Source organism: Pleurodeles waltl, chromosome 4_2 (genome assembly GCF_031143425.1).
Source record: "Pleurodeles waltl isolate 20211129_DDA chromosome 4_2, aPleWal1.hap1.20221129, whole genome shotgun sequence".
Taxonomy (NCBI): Eukaryota; Metazoa; Chordata; class Amphibia; order Caudata; family Salamandridae; genus Pleurodeles; species Pleurodeles waltl.
In genome coordinates this window covers 507,311,882-507,327,510 of record NC_090443.1, presented here as the reverse complement: position 1 = coordinate 507,327,510, position 15,629 = coordinate 507,311,882, and the positions used below count along the sequence as shown (strand labels likewise).

At 45.0% G+C, this 15,629-nt stretch overlaps 1 protein-coding gene across 1 annotated transcript in view; it reads left to right on the top strand.

The window, feature by feature from the left end:
• Nucleotides 1-15,629, top strand: part of PLA2G4A (phospholipase A2 group IVA) — a 698,142-nt gene that overhangs the window by 434,299 nt on the left and 248,214 nt on the right. Inside the window, exon 14 of the mRNA XM_069231997.1 lies at nt 1,562-1,804. Within this exon, the coding sequence (XP_069088098.1) occupies nt 1,562-1,804 (243 nt within the window). The remainder of the gene's footprint in view (nt 1-1,561; nt 1,805-15,629) is intronic.

Here is a 15,629-nt window from a genome sequence, read left to right as displayed (position 1 = left end):
CTCTGAACCCATACAAGATTTCCTAAGGAAAGTTGCCATTCACGATCTCAAGACAGCCTTGTATTGCCCATGTGTTACTGGGTTGGTACAGAGACTCAACAGGTTGGTCAAAGAATGTCTTCAGACGGCTGAAGTCCTAAATACTGCAGCCAAAGTAGCCTTACAAGAAACCATTTGGGCCTACTGCACAGCCCCTAATAGTATTACTGGCATTTCACCTTTTTTCTCTCTTAAAGGAAGACTACCCAAAACATCCATCATACATGCCTGGGTCAGGAAGGAAAACAGTGTAAAAATAGACATAGAAGTGATCCAGAAATTAATTCAGTCAAACCAAAAGGGGTACAAAGAACTTTAGAATGGACTTAAGAGGCTGAAAATAGAACGGTCTCTAACGTAGGTGAGTGAGTAAAAAATAAAATGACCTAAAACCTGCATAGAAAGAAGTACTAAATACTCAATGTCCCTATAAAATTATTCAAATGGCCTGCAGTTTGGTTAATCTAAGTAGTGGACAAACTTGGGAGTTCTTGACAGAGTATCCAAACACAATCCTGGAATAATTAACCAGGTAGGTTTTACACACCTGGTCTGTCCAAGAAAGCATCCCTAAGGAGTGTGAGACCACCTCCTACTTGACAGAAAGATTTATCATGGCTTTACACCTTTCTCTTTCCCTCTTGTATAATATTGAGCATTTTCCCTTTTATCTCTTTGTTCCTTAACTTCCACTATGTTTTTTTTTTTTGTATATCCTATTATACGCTGTGACTTTAATTTCCTGTTTAAGAATTCACTTATCATTGAAATATTACTTGCCCCTTTTCTCCTAGCCTAGACTGTACCACTGCCTTCACATTCCATCTTCTAATCCTCTACCCTGCTGCCCCTTGCCTCATACTCTGTTCACAACGCTCTCAGCTGTCAAATGTTATCTTAGAATGTTGTTGAGACAGCTGACTGGAATTAGTGATGCCCAATAAACTCACCTGTTTTACTCTCTGGACACCTGGTCATTATTTACACAGAAACCTATTCTACAAGGATGTAAAAAGTGATTTATAGATGGCACAATTGTGGCAGTGTGTTCATGTCTTAGGTCTTGAATTATAAACTGTGTCAGCTAGTGTTGGCTGGCTGATATAATTAGGAACATCAGTTTAAGCTAGGTATAAGTGGACTAGGACGAGAGAGAGGTCAGGAGCTTGTTATATGACCATGACCGAATGAAAGAAACTAAAATACTGGTGTGGGAGACTCGGTCATGAGTTGCAGACTAAGGTTTGGAGGTGTGGGTAGGTTGTGTAGGATGTATCTGCTTTTAAGTCTTTAGCCTACTCCACATCACAGTGTCTTTTAAATGTCAGTAACCGCGTTACTTTAGTCAGTGCATCACATTTGTACCCCATAAAGCACTGTGTGTGCATTATATGCATTCCTCACTAATTTATACACTGCACTGACTTCCACAGTTTGATGCATTCTGGTTTGATTGATCATAAACTTCAATTATTGGTGTTTAATTGAAATGCTTGCATTAACATTAGCATTTCCCACACAGGTTCTGAGAACACAGAGGCTGAAGAAGAATTCCATAGAAACAATCAAGAAAGTTTTGTTCAACGCATGGTTATGGCAGTAATGAGTGACACTGCGCTCTTTAACACCCGTGAGGGCAGGGCGGGCAAAGTGCACAACTTCATGCTTGGCCTGAACCTCAACACCACCTACCCGATGTCCCCCATGGTGGGCTACACGACCCAAGAGTCTGTGGATGACGATGAACTGGATGCAGCCGTTGCAGGTGAGTGTTTGAAGCAATTGCAGGCAGATGTATTGACTGATTGATGATCAGACGTCTTTAAAATTGGTATAAAAATGTGAAAGACTACAGTGCAATTGTTGGCATGATGCATTGAGGTAGTAGTTTGTCAGGTTCTTGGTCTGTTCCATTATTGTACCTTTGAAGTTGTTGGTCAAGAGTTGTGATCAGCATTGCTTCTGTGTGCACTAATGTTTCTTTGTTTCATAAAACATTTGCTGTACTTTTTTCATTAATATCGGGGTCTTAAAGTGGGTGAGTAATATAGAAAATGTATTCCCTTCATTATATCTGCCATTGTTTGAGGCCAGACCTTATCCTTGCCTGGAGTACCTACTAAGCAATTGTTGGGAAAGATACCTTCCAGAGGTATTGAAGTGCCCCAGACCCCAGAAGTGTTTTGTAATATGTTATTGAATTGGAGCACTGCATATCTCTGGTGTGGGACTAGTCTAGGAGAGCTATCATAAGTGCTTGCAGCATCTTAAATCCCTGGCACAATTTATCCATTGGCACATGTTCAGTTTGAGAAAATAAGTGCCCGTATTCTGTTTTAACAGATTACAGTGTAGCAAAGTGCTTAACGGATTTGTTCAACAAGTTTTTTATTATTGATTTGCTGGGTCTGAAAAGGTGTGTAGCCCATCCCCTTACATGGTTATTTCATCATCGCTGTCCTGCAGTGCACATTTTTAAGAAACTTGTGTATTTAAGTGTTGCATTCACATTTCTCATCTCCTGTGTAGCATTACGTAAGGTAATTGTGGTCTACTTACACAGTCTCTCTATTAATGTTTATATCAGCAAAGAAGTGACATATAGGCAACTCTCTGTATGCCAGTACACCTCAAAATGCAGTAATTGGAAACCACTTCAACACTTTCTAGAATTGTTGTGCAGTCTATCTTCAGTATTTGACCTGAAACGCTTGTGGGGGTGTGGGATAAAAAAAAAGTTAGACTAAACCTTCAACTTCAGGGGTCCCCACTCTAATGTAAGCAGTGAGCAGCATTTGTGTACCTTTCAAAAATGGGGGCAACTTCTTCAATAGAACATATTGACATGCAAAAATTGGCAGTCAAGCATTTTAAATTCTGCAAGTAAGAAACAGTCATAACTTGATGGTGCTCAAATACCATGTTTCAACAGTATTTGGAGGTTTTTCACCCCAATATTGATATATAATGGCATATTGCATTTGTAATATATGAGGACAGTAACATAAGGCCAAAATACAGGAGTGATCAAAAAGTAGCATGCTGTAGAACTAGGTTACTTCTGCATTTTTAAACACCTTAATGGATAACAATGGTCAAAACCTTAAGACGCTTACAAACCACATTACAGGGAGTTTAGAGATTAATTTTCCAAAAGCATTTAGATCATTTTATTGACAAATGCAACATAAATAATCTTCCAAGCCAGATCCTTTTCTCAAAACTATTTAGGGTGTAAACGGCACTCATGCATGGAATTGAGAGATGGGGACGATCTTTCAGCAGGCTGCGGGGCCAGGACTTCAAGCTCCGGGGCACATGCAGCAGGAGTTTTGCCTCATTTCCTACATGCCCGGAGGCACAATAAAAGCACTCCCTTGGTCCTGCTGCTCAGGACGCTCTTTCGGCCGGCCAGAGGGCCATGACTTCAAGTTCTGGCACCACAAGCGGCAGGAGGGCCTCCTCATTTTCTACGTGCCGGGAGGCGCAAATAAATAACTCCTTGGGTCCCACTGCACAGGACGCTTTTTCGGCAGGCCATGGTGCCAGGACTTCAAGCTCCGGCAGCAAATGTGGCAGTAGGGCCACCTCATCATTTCCTACGTGCATGGAGGCTCAATAAAACTCCTTAGGTCCTGCTGGTCCAGGACGCACTCAAGTGCGTACCTGGGTGAGGACCGGGTCAGCAGCGGGCTCCTCTGCGCTAATCCCCACCTGGATTGAGGGTGGACATGTTCTCTTGGCCCAGGGTAGAACCCTGAATGAAAGGACTGTCTCGAGATCTGACCCAGCTAAGAGCCCTCCATACCATCTCACTGTGAATCATGGAGGTATGATAGTAAATGTACAGGGGAACCTCCTTACTGAATCCATTTTCAGCCAAGGTAACTGACTCTCCTCTTTTTTCCTTTTTTTGCTCCAGCAGTTAGACTTTGTGTTTGCACTTGTCATACTCCCCCAGAGTATATGTTAATATGGGAAAGCACAAAATCCAAGTTTGTGGCTCAAGAATCACCACACCCGCTACTCCGACAACCATGAATGCTTTTATGACGAGTGCAGTGGACATTATCAGTAAAGAAATTGTGCTGGAAGACCAGAGTCTGTCCCTCTCCTCTCCACCATCTCCGCGAGAAGTGCACCCTATAAACTTGGATGCTGGACTAGGATTTTTAACTGATTTGAATGAAGGGTGGAAGAACTGAGCAGGTTCACTCTATCTCGGAGTCTATTGTCTCACCTCAGATCCACCTGCCCGTAATCCCTTTGGAGCCAGAAGTCATGGTGTTTATCCCCTCAGAACAGGGAGGGGTGGGGAAAAGAAAAAGGCTTGTAGTGGCAACTAAATCCAAGCGCCCAAGGGTTAATACAAACCACTCACCGAGTAAGATAGACCATATAGGGAGGGAAATGGAAACGTTGGGTTCAAAGCCTGATTCTTTTGATGAACCATGTTTTTTGTTGCTCTGGATATTAGGCTAAAACTGATTAAGGAGCGGTTAGCAGCTATAGAGTTAGAGCTCAAGAAGTTAACTCAAGTGAGGCTCCGAAAGGTTGAATGCTCCGGTTTCATACAGTGACGGTTCCCCTAACTACACCTATATTGACATTGGGCCCAGCTTATAGGGGAGGTGGTGTGTACCCAAGTCACTTCTTTAGTTATTGTAGCTTGCACCTCTTTGCAGAATGACTGGCAGGCCAACTCTTCAAGTGGAGATTTTCGAGCTAATAACCTCCATACAAACTCAAATCCCTGTAATAAATCTAACAAACAGTTATGAAGGCCTCAGAAGCAAAGGGGGCGTCCTGCTTCTTTGAGAGGTTGTCACAGAAGGGAAGCAGGGACTGTGAGTGAGGGTTTAAGGAATGATACTAATAATCCTTGTCCGCACATGCCACCAGAATGCACACCATACATTATTGTATTGGCCCTACGTCCCTAAAGCCGACCCTTCGCAGCAGGAATCACATGCCTCCGTGAGAAAAAAAAGTATCACATTGGTTGGGAGCACACTCGGGTTGGCTTTTTGATTTTTCAAGAGAGATTATCACCACAAGGAGGGTCTCTTGGATTGGTCCACTGATTAAAACTTCACAGGGTGACTAATAATGAAAAATGTCCTAGCTATCGTAACAGAAAGTTTCAGTTCTATTAAGAACACGGAGGCAAGGATTATACCTTCTTTCTTCGCTTTATTTTTAACAGCATCCAAGTAAAACTACATTCCCCGTGAGCACAGGGAAAATCAGAAAAAAACAAAGGAATAACAAGCTTAGCAGCCAATCAACAGTCCATAAGGCATATATAGTCCATCAACGCTGTTGCCATGTCCTCTTTCTTCGTGCAACCAAAAGCCGCCTGTCCTGTCCCTCAGTCTTGTTTACAAACGTCTAAAGGAAAACAACCACATCAGGTTCCATCCCCGATAATAATAAAGCATAACAAATGCATTCCTATCACAGTATGCAAGCACTGAACTTTATATAAACATGTTCAATAGTAGACAAACCACAATGAGTCACCAAAAGTGATATTAACAATAAACAACAGTCATTCTTACCCTTATGCAGAAATTCCAGTGTTGGAAAACTTCATGCGAGTGCAGGGTTAATCATCGCCTCCATGTCCTTAATAGAATTGAAATCTTCCGTTACAATAGCTACGACATATTTCATTCTGTGAGGACCAGAGGTGAGGATCATGCCAGTTTAAAGCTTGGCCACACCAAGCGAAGCCATGTTGAGGATTGGCCTAAAATAGAATCTCTTAAATGTGGAGTCCGAGGACCAGTCCGCTGCGATGAGAATGTCCTCCAATCGAGCTCCGAGGGAGAATGCTTTAGAAACCATGGCTCCCTGACTGAATGAGCACCGAATATTTTAACATCAATGCCAGCCACCTGCAGCGCCCAACAGACCCATCTGGCGATGGTGGAGGAAGATACGGATCTAAAGGGCCTCTTAAGGGCAATTAACAATTAGGCAAATCTGAAAATGATGGATACGATATGACATGTTAATTGCACTTCATCCTTCTTGTAATGTGGAAAGTGACCCCTTCTGGGGTGAATGCCCTACCAGAGATGTTGAGAGCCCTAGCATCCAACAGTCGTCTACAGGAGATGAGACACAATAACGTGGCCAGTTTGTCCGAAAGTTCTTTGCATGAAAGGTATTTGTTTGCTGGCTAGGGAAGAAAAAGATGAAGGACCTGATTGATGTCCCATAACGCAGAATAACGAGGTTCTGGTGGTAAAGATAACCAGATACCTCATCAATTTTCTCGCCAGTGGGTGTTCCCCCACTGGGTGATCCCCCACCGGAGAATGTCCTGCAGAAATCGCAAACCTGAAGGTGTTGATTGACTGATATTCTAAGCCCCCTGAGGGAAGGGAGTCTAAGAAGTTCAGGATGTGCACAACCTGGGCCCCCACCGGATCCATGTGATGATGACACCGGCCCAGCCTTTGAGACCAAGCTGACCTGTATCGCTTAATGGTACTGTCTGCCCATGCCTTGGAGAGCAAAGTCACAGCTTGTCCTGAAATTCCCAGGACTTTCCATTGTTGCCTGTAATCCTTCAAGCCATAAGCGACAGAGACCCCTCCGTCACTAGGGGGTGAGGAGTTCCGTCCAGAAGGATTGAAAAATCCCCCGAAAGTTCCAGAAGAACTGGAAACCATACTTGAGCTCTCCAAATCGGAGTTGCCAGCGCACCTGTGCCGACAAGGTGATCATGGCAAATGGGGGAAATGCATACCCCGTTCCGAGCTCCAGCTCTGCAGGAATGCGTCTGTAGCTGTTGCCCCCAGGTCTGATATCCAACTGAAATACCTGGGAAGGTGAAGGTCCAGACGTGAGGTGAAAAGGTTGATCGCGACTGAAGGGCCTGGAAGATGAGGGGCTTCAATTGCCAGAAGCTGGAATCTCTCAAACGCCAGGAGTTCCAGTCCGCTATTTGATTGCCTACTCCCAGAAGATGCTCTGCTGTCACTGAGACAGACAGTATTCCTGGGACGATCTGGCAAGATCTGAAAAGGGTCTTGGAGCGAGTGCCCCCAAGCGATTTATATATCGCACATCTGCCACGTTGTCCATCTTGAGAAGGACGCAGCACTTTGCTTGATCCTTGGTCCAACATTTGACCGCAAAGGATCCTGCTAGATCCTGCAGTTGATGTGTAATGACTTTTCTTGAGCGGACCATAGTCCTCCTGTGGAGAACGCACCACACCATGCGCCCCATCCTGAGCCACTGGCGTCTGATTCTATGACGAGGTCCGGAAGGGAACCAAAGATTGCCTGACCATTCCAAGCTTAGATGTGGTCTAGCCACCACTGGATTTACTCCCTCGCTTCGTCTGACAGAAGGACCACTTGGGAGTATGTGAGGCCTCTGCAGAGATGAGTGGCCTTGAGATGCTGCAGGGCCCGGTAATCAAGGGGACCAGGGAATATAGCTTGGATGGAGGAAGACAAAAGACCTACAACACGTGCGATCTGGCGGAGAGAGACTGGCGCCTTGGCCAAAAGGTGAAGTAGTTCATGTCTGATCTTTTTCAACTTCCTGAAAGTGTGGCATGTAATGAATCCACCACAAAGCCTAGAAATATCAGACTCTGGGTGGGTTCGAGGACAGACTTCAAGGGATTCTAGGAGAGAGACTCGTACCTGAAGGTGCGATAGCAGGGACTGGGGCGATTGTTTACATAGACGATCTCCTTCTGATGGATCAATCAGGTGGAGTCCCTGCGCCCTGAGGAATTCCACTACCTGGTGCATAACCTTCGTAAAGCACCATAGGACGGATGAGAGGATGAGCGGGAATGTTGTGAACTTGAATGTTTGCCCGTAATTGGGACTTGAGGAATCGGCGGTGGGGAGGGAATAACAATACTGTTAGATATGCATCCTTTAGATTGAGGCGCACCATCCAGTCGTTAGGACGGAGAATGTCCCATAGCAGATGGATGCCCTCCATCTTGAAGTGGTGGAAGATCAGCCACTCGTTCAACTCTTTAGTTGACTTTAGCACGTTTTCCCCATCTCTTTTTTCCACCAGGAATAGATTGCTGATGAAGCCCACTGGGTGGCAAGATGTTCTTGTGATTGCCCCTTTCCGAGGCAGCTCGGATATCTCTTAAGCTACCAGTTGCTTGTAGAGGTGGAATAAACCATGGGCCTGGGAGGGTGCAGTTACACTGGTGAACCTAAACTGTATATGGAATCCTTGGATGGTTTAAAACACCCAAGCATTGGAGGTGAGGTCCGCCCAATTGAATAGAAAGTGTTGGGGCCCGCCCCCCAAAGATTGTAAAGGAAGAGTGGACACTTAACTTGGGTGGAGCCGTAGGAGCCGCCACTTCTGGGCACCTCTTGCCCCCCCTTAACCAACCCCTGTGAAAACCCAGGGGGGTGAATATTCGTTTGATTGTTGACTTCGCTTGTCAAGGGAATTGAAGGTCTGGATGAATTTGCTCAACTCCCTGAAAAAGGGGTCTCCAAACAGAACCCCCCCCCCCCATTTGCGCCCGCCTCCGAGGTAGCAAGATCCCCAAACTTGGGGTCTATTTTGATGAGCCGTGAATGGCATCTCTCTGTGGAGATGGCGCAATTCTCGTTCCCTAGAAATATAATTGTTCTTTGGGCCCAACCAGAAAGCACCTCCAGAGAAATCAGGGCACCTGATGCTTTCGCGTCCTCTGCCATATCTAGGATGCGAGTAAGGGGGCCAGCAATGTCTACTAACTTGCCCTGGCAGACATACCAGGACCTGTCTATCCCTTTTTTAGGGTCCCAAATAAATTCCCCTAAGAAAGCCTCCATACGCTCATCTATTTCGGGAGTCAGGGCTTACTTAATAGATAAGGATGGGTGGTGACATTCAGCGAGTAGGCGGTTCCTCACTTGCTTGTTGAGTGGTTTACAGAGCTGGCCAGTTACGTACAACTGCCACTTTATCGGTGGGTGACCACTCCGCTGATCTGGGGTGAATGAGCAGCTTGGGTTTGAGCAGATCTGATTCCCCTTGAAGGGCGACATCTTGGGACATCTCCTGCGTATCGGAAGAGGGACGCCAAGAGCGAGATCCCTTGTCCTGATTTCTGTCCAAGTCTGACTGGGAATCAGTGTTGGGAGGGGGCTAGGGCTCGAATTGGGGGTACTTGAGCTAACCCTGAGGGGCCTGGAATAAGCGTATTATGCTCCTGGGGATGCTTCCGAGTCAGGAAAGCCCGCTTCAGTCTGTCAAAAGTGTCCAAATCGACTTCTGGGTTGTGGTCCCTCTTACGTTTAGGAAGCAGCGAAAGCTGGGCTAGAGGACCTGGAGGTTTTGGGGTCATCAGCCCCCGAGGGTCTTCCCTCCCTGAGAGGGGTTTATCGCATAAATCTGCATGTCGCATTCAGGGGGCACAGCTTGTTGGACTGAATTCCAGATGGAGGCGTCCATAATTTCTCAGAGATGCTGGACTATTGGCAGGTAGGTAATCTGTTCCTCCTCTGCGTAGGACTCCTCGATATCACTCATGGTGGTGTCTGAACTGTTGGGGACTCAATTAAATGCAATGAGGGTGCAGAGGGTGAAAGAGGCCTGGGGTGACCAGGGCCAGATCTAGAGGGCAAGTAAAGGAGGGGGAAACCCCAGGCTTAAATATATGGCCTGCCGGCCCACTAATACTAAGGCCTTAAGGAGGGAGGCCCTGGAGGTTGACCCAAGCCTGGGGCACCAGTCACCCTTAATTCGCACAGGTTGCTGCCACCTGGGCGGGTGCACTTGTGTTCCTGAACATACAGACCCATTTTTTGGGGGCGTTAACCTCCAGGCGGGTGTGGGAAATTGGCACAAAAAGTGGTGCTCGGCTGGTCATGTTGTCCTGTGTCAGTTACAGGCTACGTGCTGCTCGAGAGCAGAAAGGCCTTGTGCACGTGTTGTGCTAGAGCTTCGGTGCCCTCTGGTGACCAGCGCACCACACCGCGCTCGCTCCCAGACACCGCAGCATGCTGTGGTTGGTTAGACAGCTGTGGAGGAGCGACCAGCGTTCCCGCAACTGAAAGAAAACAGTTAGGCATAGAACACACAAAGCAATAATACAAATATCAAAAGATGGCCTAAGGCCAGGGGACTTTTCTCTGCTGTGGGAGCAGCGAAGAAAGAGGGCGTAGCAACAGCGTTAATGGACTATATCTGCCTCATGGACTGTTGATTGGCTGTTAACCTTGTTATTCCTTTGTTTATTTCTGATTTCCCCTATGCTCATGGGAAATGTAGTTTTACTTGGCTGTTAAAAATAAAGCGAAGAAAGAAGACATAATCATCGCCTCTGGTCCTGACATAGAATTAATTTTAGAAGACCCAGTTTAGTACAGGCCCTTTTATATTCTCCTAGCCATACTGCTGTCATTCCGGAAGGCATAAAAGCCCTTCCGCTGGGTTTTTTCTATCCATCTAGTGTCCAAAGGTTTCCAGTGAGCTGAGGTAAAAGCCCTCAGCCTGGTGTAGTAAGTAGCAAATCAGCATCTCACGACCTGCACCATAATCTTTTCCTGCCTCTTTCTAAAAGGTTTGATATTTTTTACTTGTGAGCAGTTCGACTATCTTCCCAATAGGGAAATTCCATCTGAAGAAATGTTTAACTCTCTAACCTTTACGGTAATTACCAATGATCTCCCTGTGCAGGCGGGTATTTTGGGTTTAATCTTGTGGAATGTGGCAGGTCTCTGTACAAAACAGCAGTCCTCAGAGTGATTGAACATAGTGGAACATTATCAAATAATTTGCTGCCCAGAGACCAGGCTATTGGATTTACTGTATGTAAATGGGTTTGTTACTTATGTGTCAGCTACCCCCTGTAGTTCAGGCTGGGCTAAGGGGGGCCTGGCCACTTTTGTATCTATCTCCTTGGTGGATTGTACTGTATCTGAAATTATTTCTCCCTTTTATCATGTGTTATTGATTACTTTACAGAACCCTTTTGATCTGTTATTAGTACATTTTTACTATAAAATGTTTGATCATTCGTAGACTAATATTATGGATGAATTGGAGGATGCTCTGCATAAGATCTTGAATGACCATACAAAAGAGGTGGTAATTGTCTGGGTTGGAGATTCTAATACTCCATTGTGTGTTTTTGGTGTAGCCTCAGTGTGGAATTTGCTTGAAGTGTGTAAGGGGTTGATTAAATTCATTACATACAACCTATAGTGACTCAATAAACAGTGACTTCTGCACACAATCTGATATTAGCTTCGGATCATACTCAGTCGAGTATAACAAAGATTCCTACCTACATGGGCCCTAAATCTTATCTAAATATTGATCATGTGCTTATTTTTAGGGAATTATTTTCGACACTGTGACATGTAAAATTATCGCATTGTGTTTAAGTGATCATAACCCATTCAAGCTGGAGCTTAAATTAGCCCCATTTGGGGACACAGAGACAACTCCTCAACCTCAGATAGGATATAGTAGTAATAAATGATTGAGTATTAATTGGGAGAACATGAACAAGGAAGCTTTCCAAAGGGATTTTTATTATTGCGTAATCAATCAGACATTAATAAAATCCCCCAGGAGGAAGATAATCCTTTAGAAGTTACAACTGCAAATTCCTGGTTGAATGATTAATATGGCTAATAAATTAACTAAAGTTGCCCGAAAAAGTAAAGTCAATATGATGTGGTTTTAATAGTCCCTAGTCTAAAGCTCATAAACTCTTAAAACTTGCTTTAAACAAATGTTCGTGGGATCAGACAGAAATAGCTCAGGCAAGGCCATTTTACAAAAACAAGAAACGTATAAATCAGGGTAAAGGCCTGGGAGGATTTAAGATTAGCAAGGAAGCTGAAAGATAGTCGAGGCTTTTGGCAGGTCGTCAATTCTCTGAACCCTTTGAGTAAGGCCCTGCCAAAAGTTGAATGTGTTATTCCTAGTAAAGATGGCCCACTTCTCTAATGTCTTTGGCCCAAAAATTGCAGACCCCCAATGCAGGTTTCAAAAAGGAAGCTATTTGCGAGCTGAGCGCCAATGGTGCAGTATTCAGTGCTATCACAGTATCTAATGTATTTGTATCTATTGAGAGCTGTCCCTTAGGTAAAGCCCCAGGACCCAATAGAGTCCCCTCTGATGTTTTTAAATCTCTCCCACAGTTCTAGGCACTTTTATTAACCACTCTGATAAGAAGCGCAATAATAGGTCCTCTGGTCAAAACCTGGCAGGAGGCCATCATTATTCCCATATTCAAAAAGGAAATAAGAGCCTACTTCAATATTATTGCCCAGTATCTCTCAAAGAAGATCTTAGGTAGAGTAATACTGTCCAAACTGGAAAGTTGGACATCCGATTTGCTGGGGCTCTTTGATTTAAAGTTTGGTTTTCAACCAGGTCTGGGGACAGTCAACCAATCATTAAATATCTCCTTAAATGTCCAAAAGCACACCAAGACTGAAAAGTGTCAGGGAGACGAGATCCTCGGGGCATGCGCACCTTCCCAACATGTCCACCACTAGACAACTCCAAAACTCTGATAAAAAATATCACAGTGCCTGAGAGAGTCCAAGTGGGGGAAAAGGGGATTAGGTAGGGAACAGCTGGGAAGGAGACCTGTAGGAAACAAAAGGTTAAACACAATATCAAGATATTATCACATTGACTTTCACTAGACTATGGTTCTAAGCGTTCTCATACTGTAACCATGGATAACCTAAGAAGTGACTATAACTAGACCTCAAGAACTCTGGGTACCTGGAAAAAATCAAGAATGGTTAATACAATGTTTCATATGAGCTTTTCATGAAATGTCACATACTGTATAGGAATACAAGAACCTTCTAGGATAATGTTTCAGAACAAACATTGCATTTTTACATGAGGCCAAAAGGCAATCTGAAATATTCCCTAGAAAACAATAAGAATTGAACTGGGGACTTAATATGCACAAAGAATGTCACATTTCACAGAAAATCCAAAAGCCTAGGATAAATGTGTGCACTTCAACAAACACTGCACATCAAGGTTTTAATTGTCATGAAATGATCGCGCACACTGTTGCCGATCTGAACTCCACGTTTTACATGTGGGAAATGAATCACACACACTGCCCCTTCGAACAAAAATATGCAAATGCCATGAAATGATCGCACACACTGTTGCCGAACTGAACACCTAGTTTTACATGCGGGAAATGAATTGCGCGCACTGCCGATTCGAACAAGAATATGCAAATGCCATGAAATGATCGCGCAAGCTGTTGCTGATCTGAACACCAAGTTTTACATGAGAGCAATGACTTGCGTACTCTGAAAGCTTCACGAGTAGGCCCAAAACTCAAGAGTCTTTGAGAAAGGGGTCAGGGCCCAGCCCATCCTCCGCCTTACCACCCTGCTCAAGGATCACCAATATAATGCGGGGCAGGCCTGGAACATCAAGGTAGGCCTCAGGAACAGGAGCTCAGGAAGTTGCTGCTGCTCTGCACCGGGACCTCTGAATAGTGAGCACGTGGAGCTGGGCTGGCTCCCTTATATAGAGTCTGGCCCAGCCCACAAACCATACCCAGTCATGCTGCAGAGAAAGCTTCTAGAAGGTCCTAGAAAGGGACCACACCCTAACACACTCAGTAAGCCTGCAGCAATACCTCGCAAATGAACAATTATTGCAAACATCATTAATAGTGCTTTTCAAGGTTAAAGTCTGTAATGCAAAAGATTAACGTACTGCAAATAAACATAATGCATGAATTATGCTCTTGCATAAAGGCTGGGTTTTTGCATTCTTGTCGCCCGTAGAGCGCACACTGTCCTGATGTTGACAAAAAGGCTGTGTCCACCTCACCTTATGGACTTAACTTGCACTGTTGACATGGTAGACTGCTCAAAGTTATGGTCTATATAATGTTAACGCTAGGGATTGATAGTGCTATTGTTTCTCTACTCTACGGGCTCCATGGTCGTATTACAGGCAGAGTTCGCTATAGCAAGAGTGGTGATCTTTCCGTAGAATTTCCGTCATTAGCCGACAAGGTTGATTTCAATTTATATTAATTCCCTGGGAGAGCATTTGATAAAGGTTGGAAAAGACATTCCCAATGTGAAATCCCATTCTGCTATACGCAGATGATGCTGTTCTTATTGCCCGGAAAGCTAACAAGCTTCAGCTTCTGTTAGATGCTTTTAATAACTTCATCACTAGGTTAAGAATTTGGACCAATCGTACTAAGTGTAATGAAATGTGGCCCTAAACTATCTAAGATCAGAACATTTTTACTTGGTGGCGAGGAAATTATCAAAACCCCTCATTTCACTTATTTGGGGATTCCGATTGATGTAGGTTTCAATTGGAAGCTCCTACTTAATGTGAGAGTCCTGCAATTTCAGCAGACAATTGATGCTGTCTTTAGACTTTCTAAGTGGTCGAGCCACAAGCCTGTGAGAGACTTTCTTTGCAATTTCAAAAGCAAATGTGTCTGGCTACCTTTGGTGTGGGGGTATGCGAATTGTAAAGTCCTGCAAATAGTGGAAAATAAGTTTTTATGAAGAATCTTGGCAATTCCACAATCCACCTGCCCGATTTTCTGCCATGAGGAGTGTAGGAACGTACCCTGTTTTTTGGCATGGTTACCCCCAATTTCTGTATGATTGTCAGCGTGTTTTACTGTGTTCATTGGGATCCTGCTAACCAGGACCCCAGTGACTATGCTCTCTCCTTACCAAATTGGTAACTGTACCTTTTTCTTCCCACAATTGGCATACTGGTCCCCCCATGTAAGTCCCTAGCAAATGGTACCTAGGTACCCAGGGCATTGGGATGCCAGGGGATCCCCATGGGCTGCAGCAGTTATTCTTCCCCTCCCCCCCAGGGAGCCAATGCAAAGGGTTCTGCAGGCCTGCCACTGCAGTCTGCGTGAAATGGGTGCATGCACCTGTTTTCACTACAGGTCTCTGCCCCAAGCCACTGTAGATCGCCCCTATGGTGGGCCCTCTCAGCCCAGACGGCAGGGTGCAGGTACCTGTGTGTGAGGGCACCCCTGCACTAGCAGAGGTGCCCCCACAAACTCCAGATCCATTTTCCTGGACTTTGTGAGTCGCGGGACGCCATTTTGCACTTGTAATGGACACAGGTCACTACCTATGTCAGTTAAATAATGGTAACTCTGAACCTGGGCATGTTTGGTATTAAACATGTCGGAATCATACCCAAATACTGTTGCAAGTATTGGCAGTATGATTCCATGCACTCTGGGGGTCTCCTTAGAGGACTCCCAGCATTGCTACCACCAGTCTTGCAGGGTTGCCCGTGCAGCCCAAGCTGCTGCCACCCCTCAGACAGGTTTCTACTCTCCTGCTGCTTGATCTGATCAAGCCCAGGAATGCAGAACAAAGGATTTCCTTTGGGAGAGGGAGATAACACCCTATCCCTTTGGAAATCGGTGTGACTAGCTTGGGAGGGATAGCCTCCCCCAAGCCGCTGGTTTGGTTTGAAGGGCAAATTTGGTGCCCTCCATGCATACACCAGTCCACACCGGTTCATGGAACCCCCATTCCCTACTCTGGCGCAAAACTGGGCAATTGAAAGGGAAGTGACTACTCCCCTGT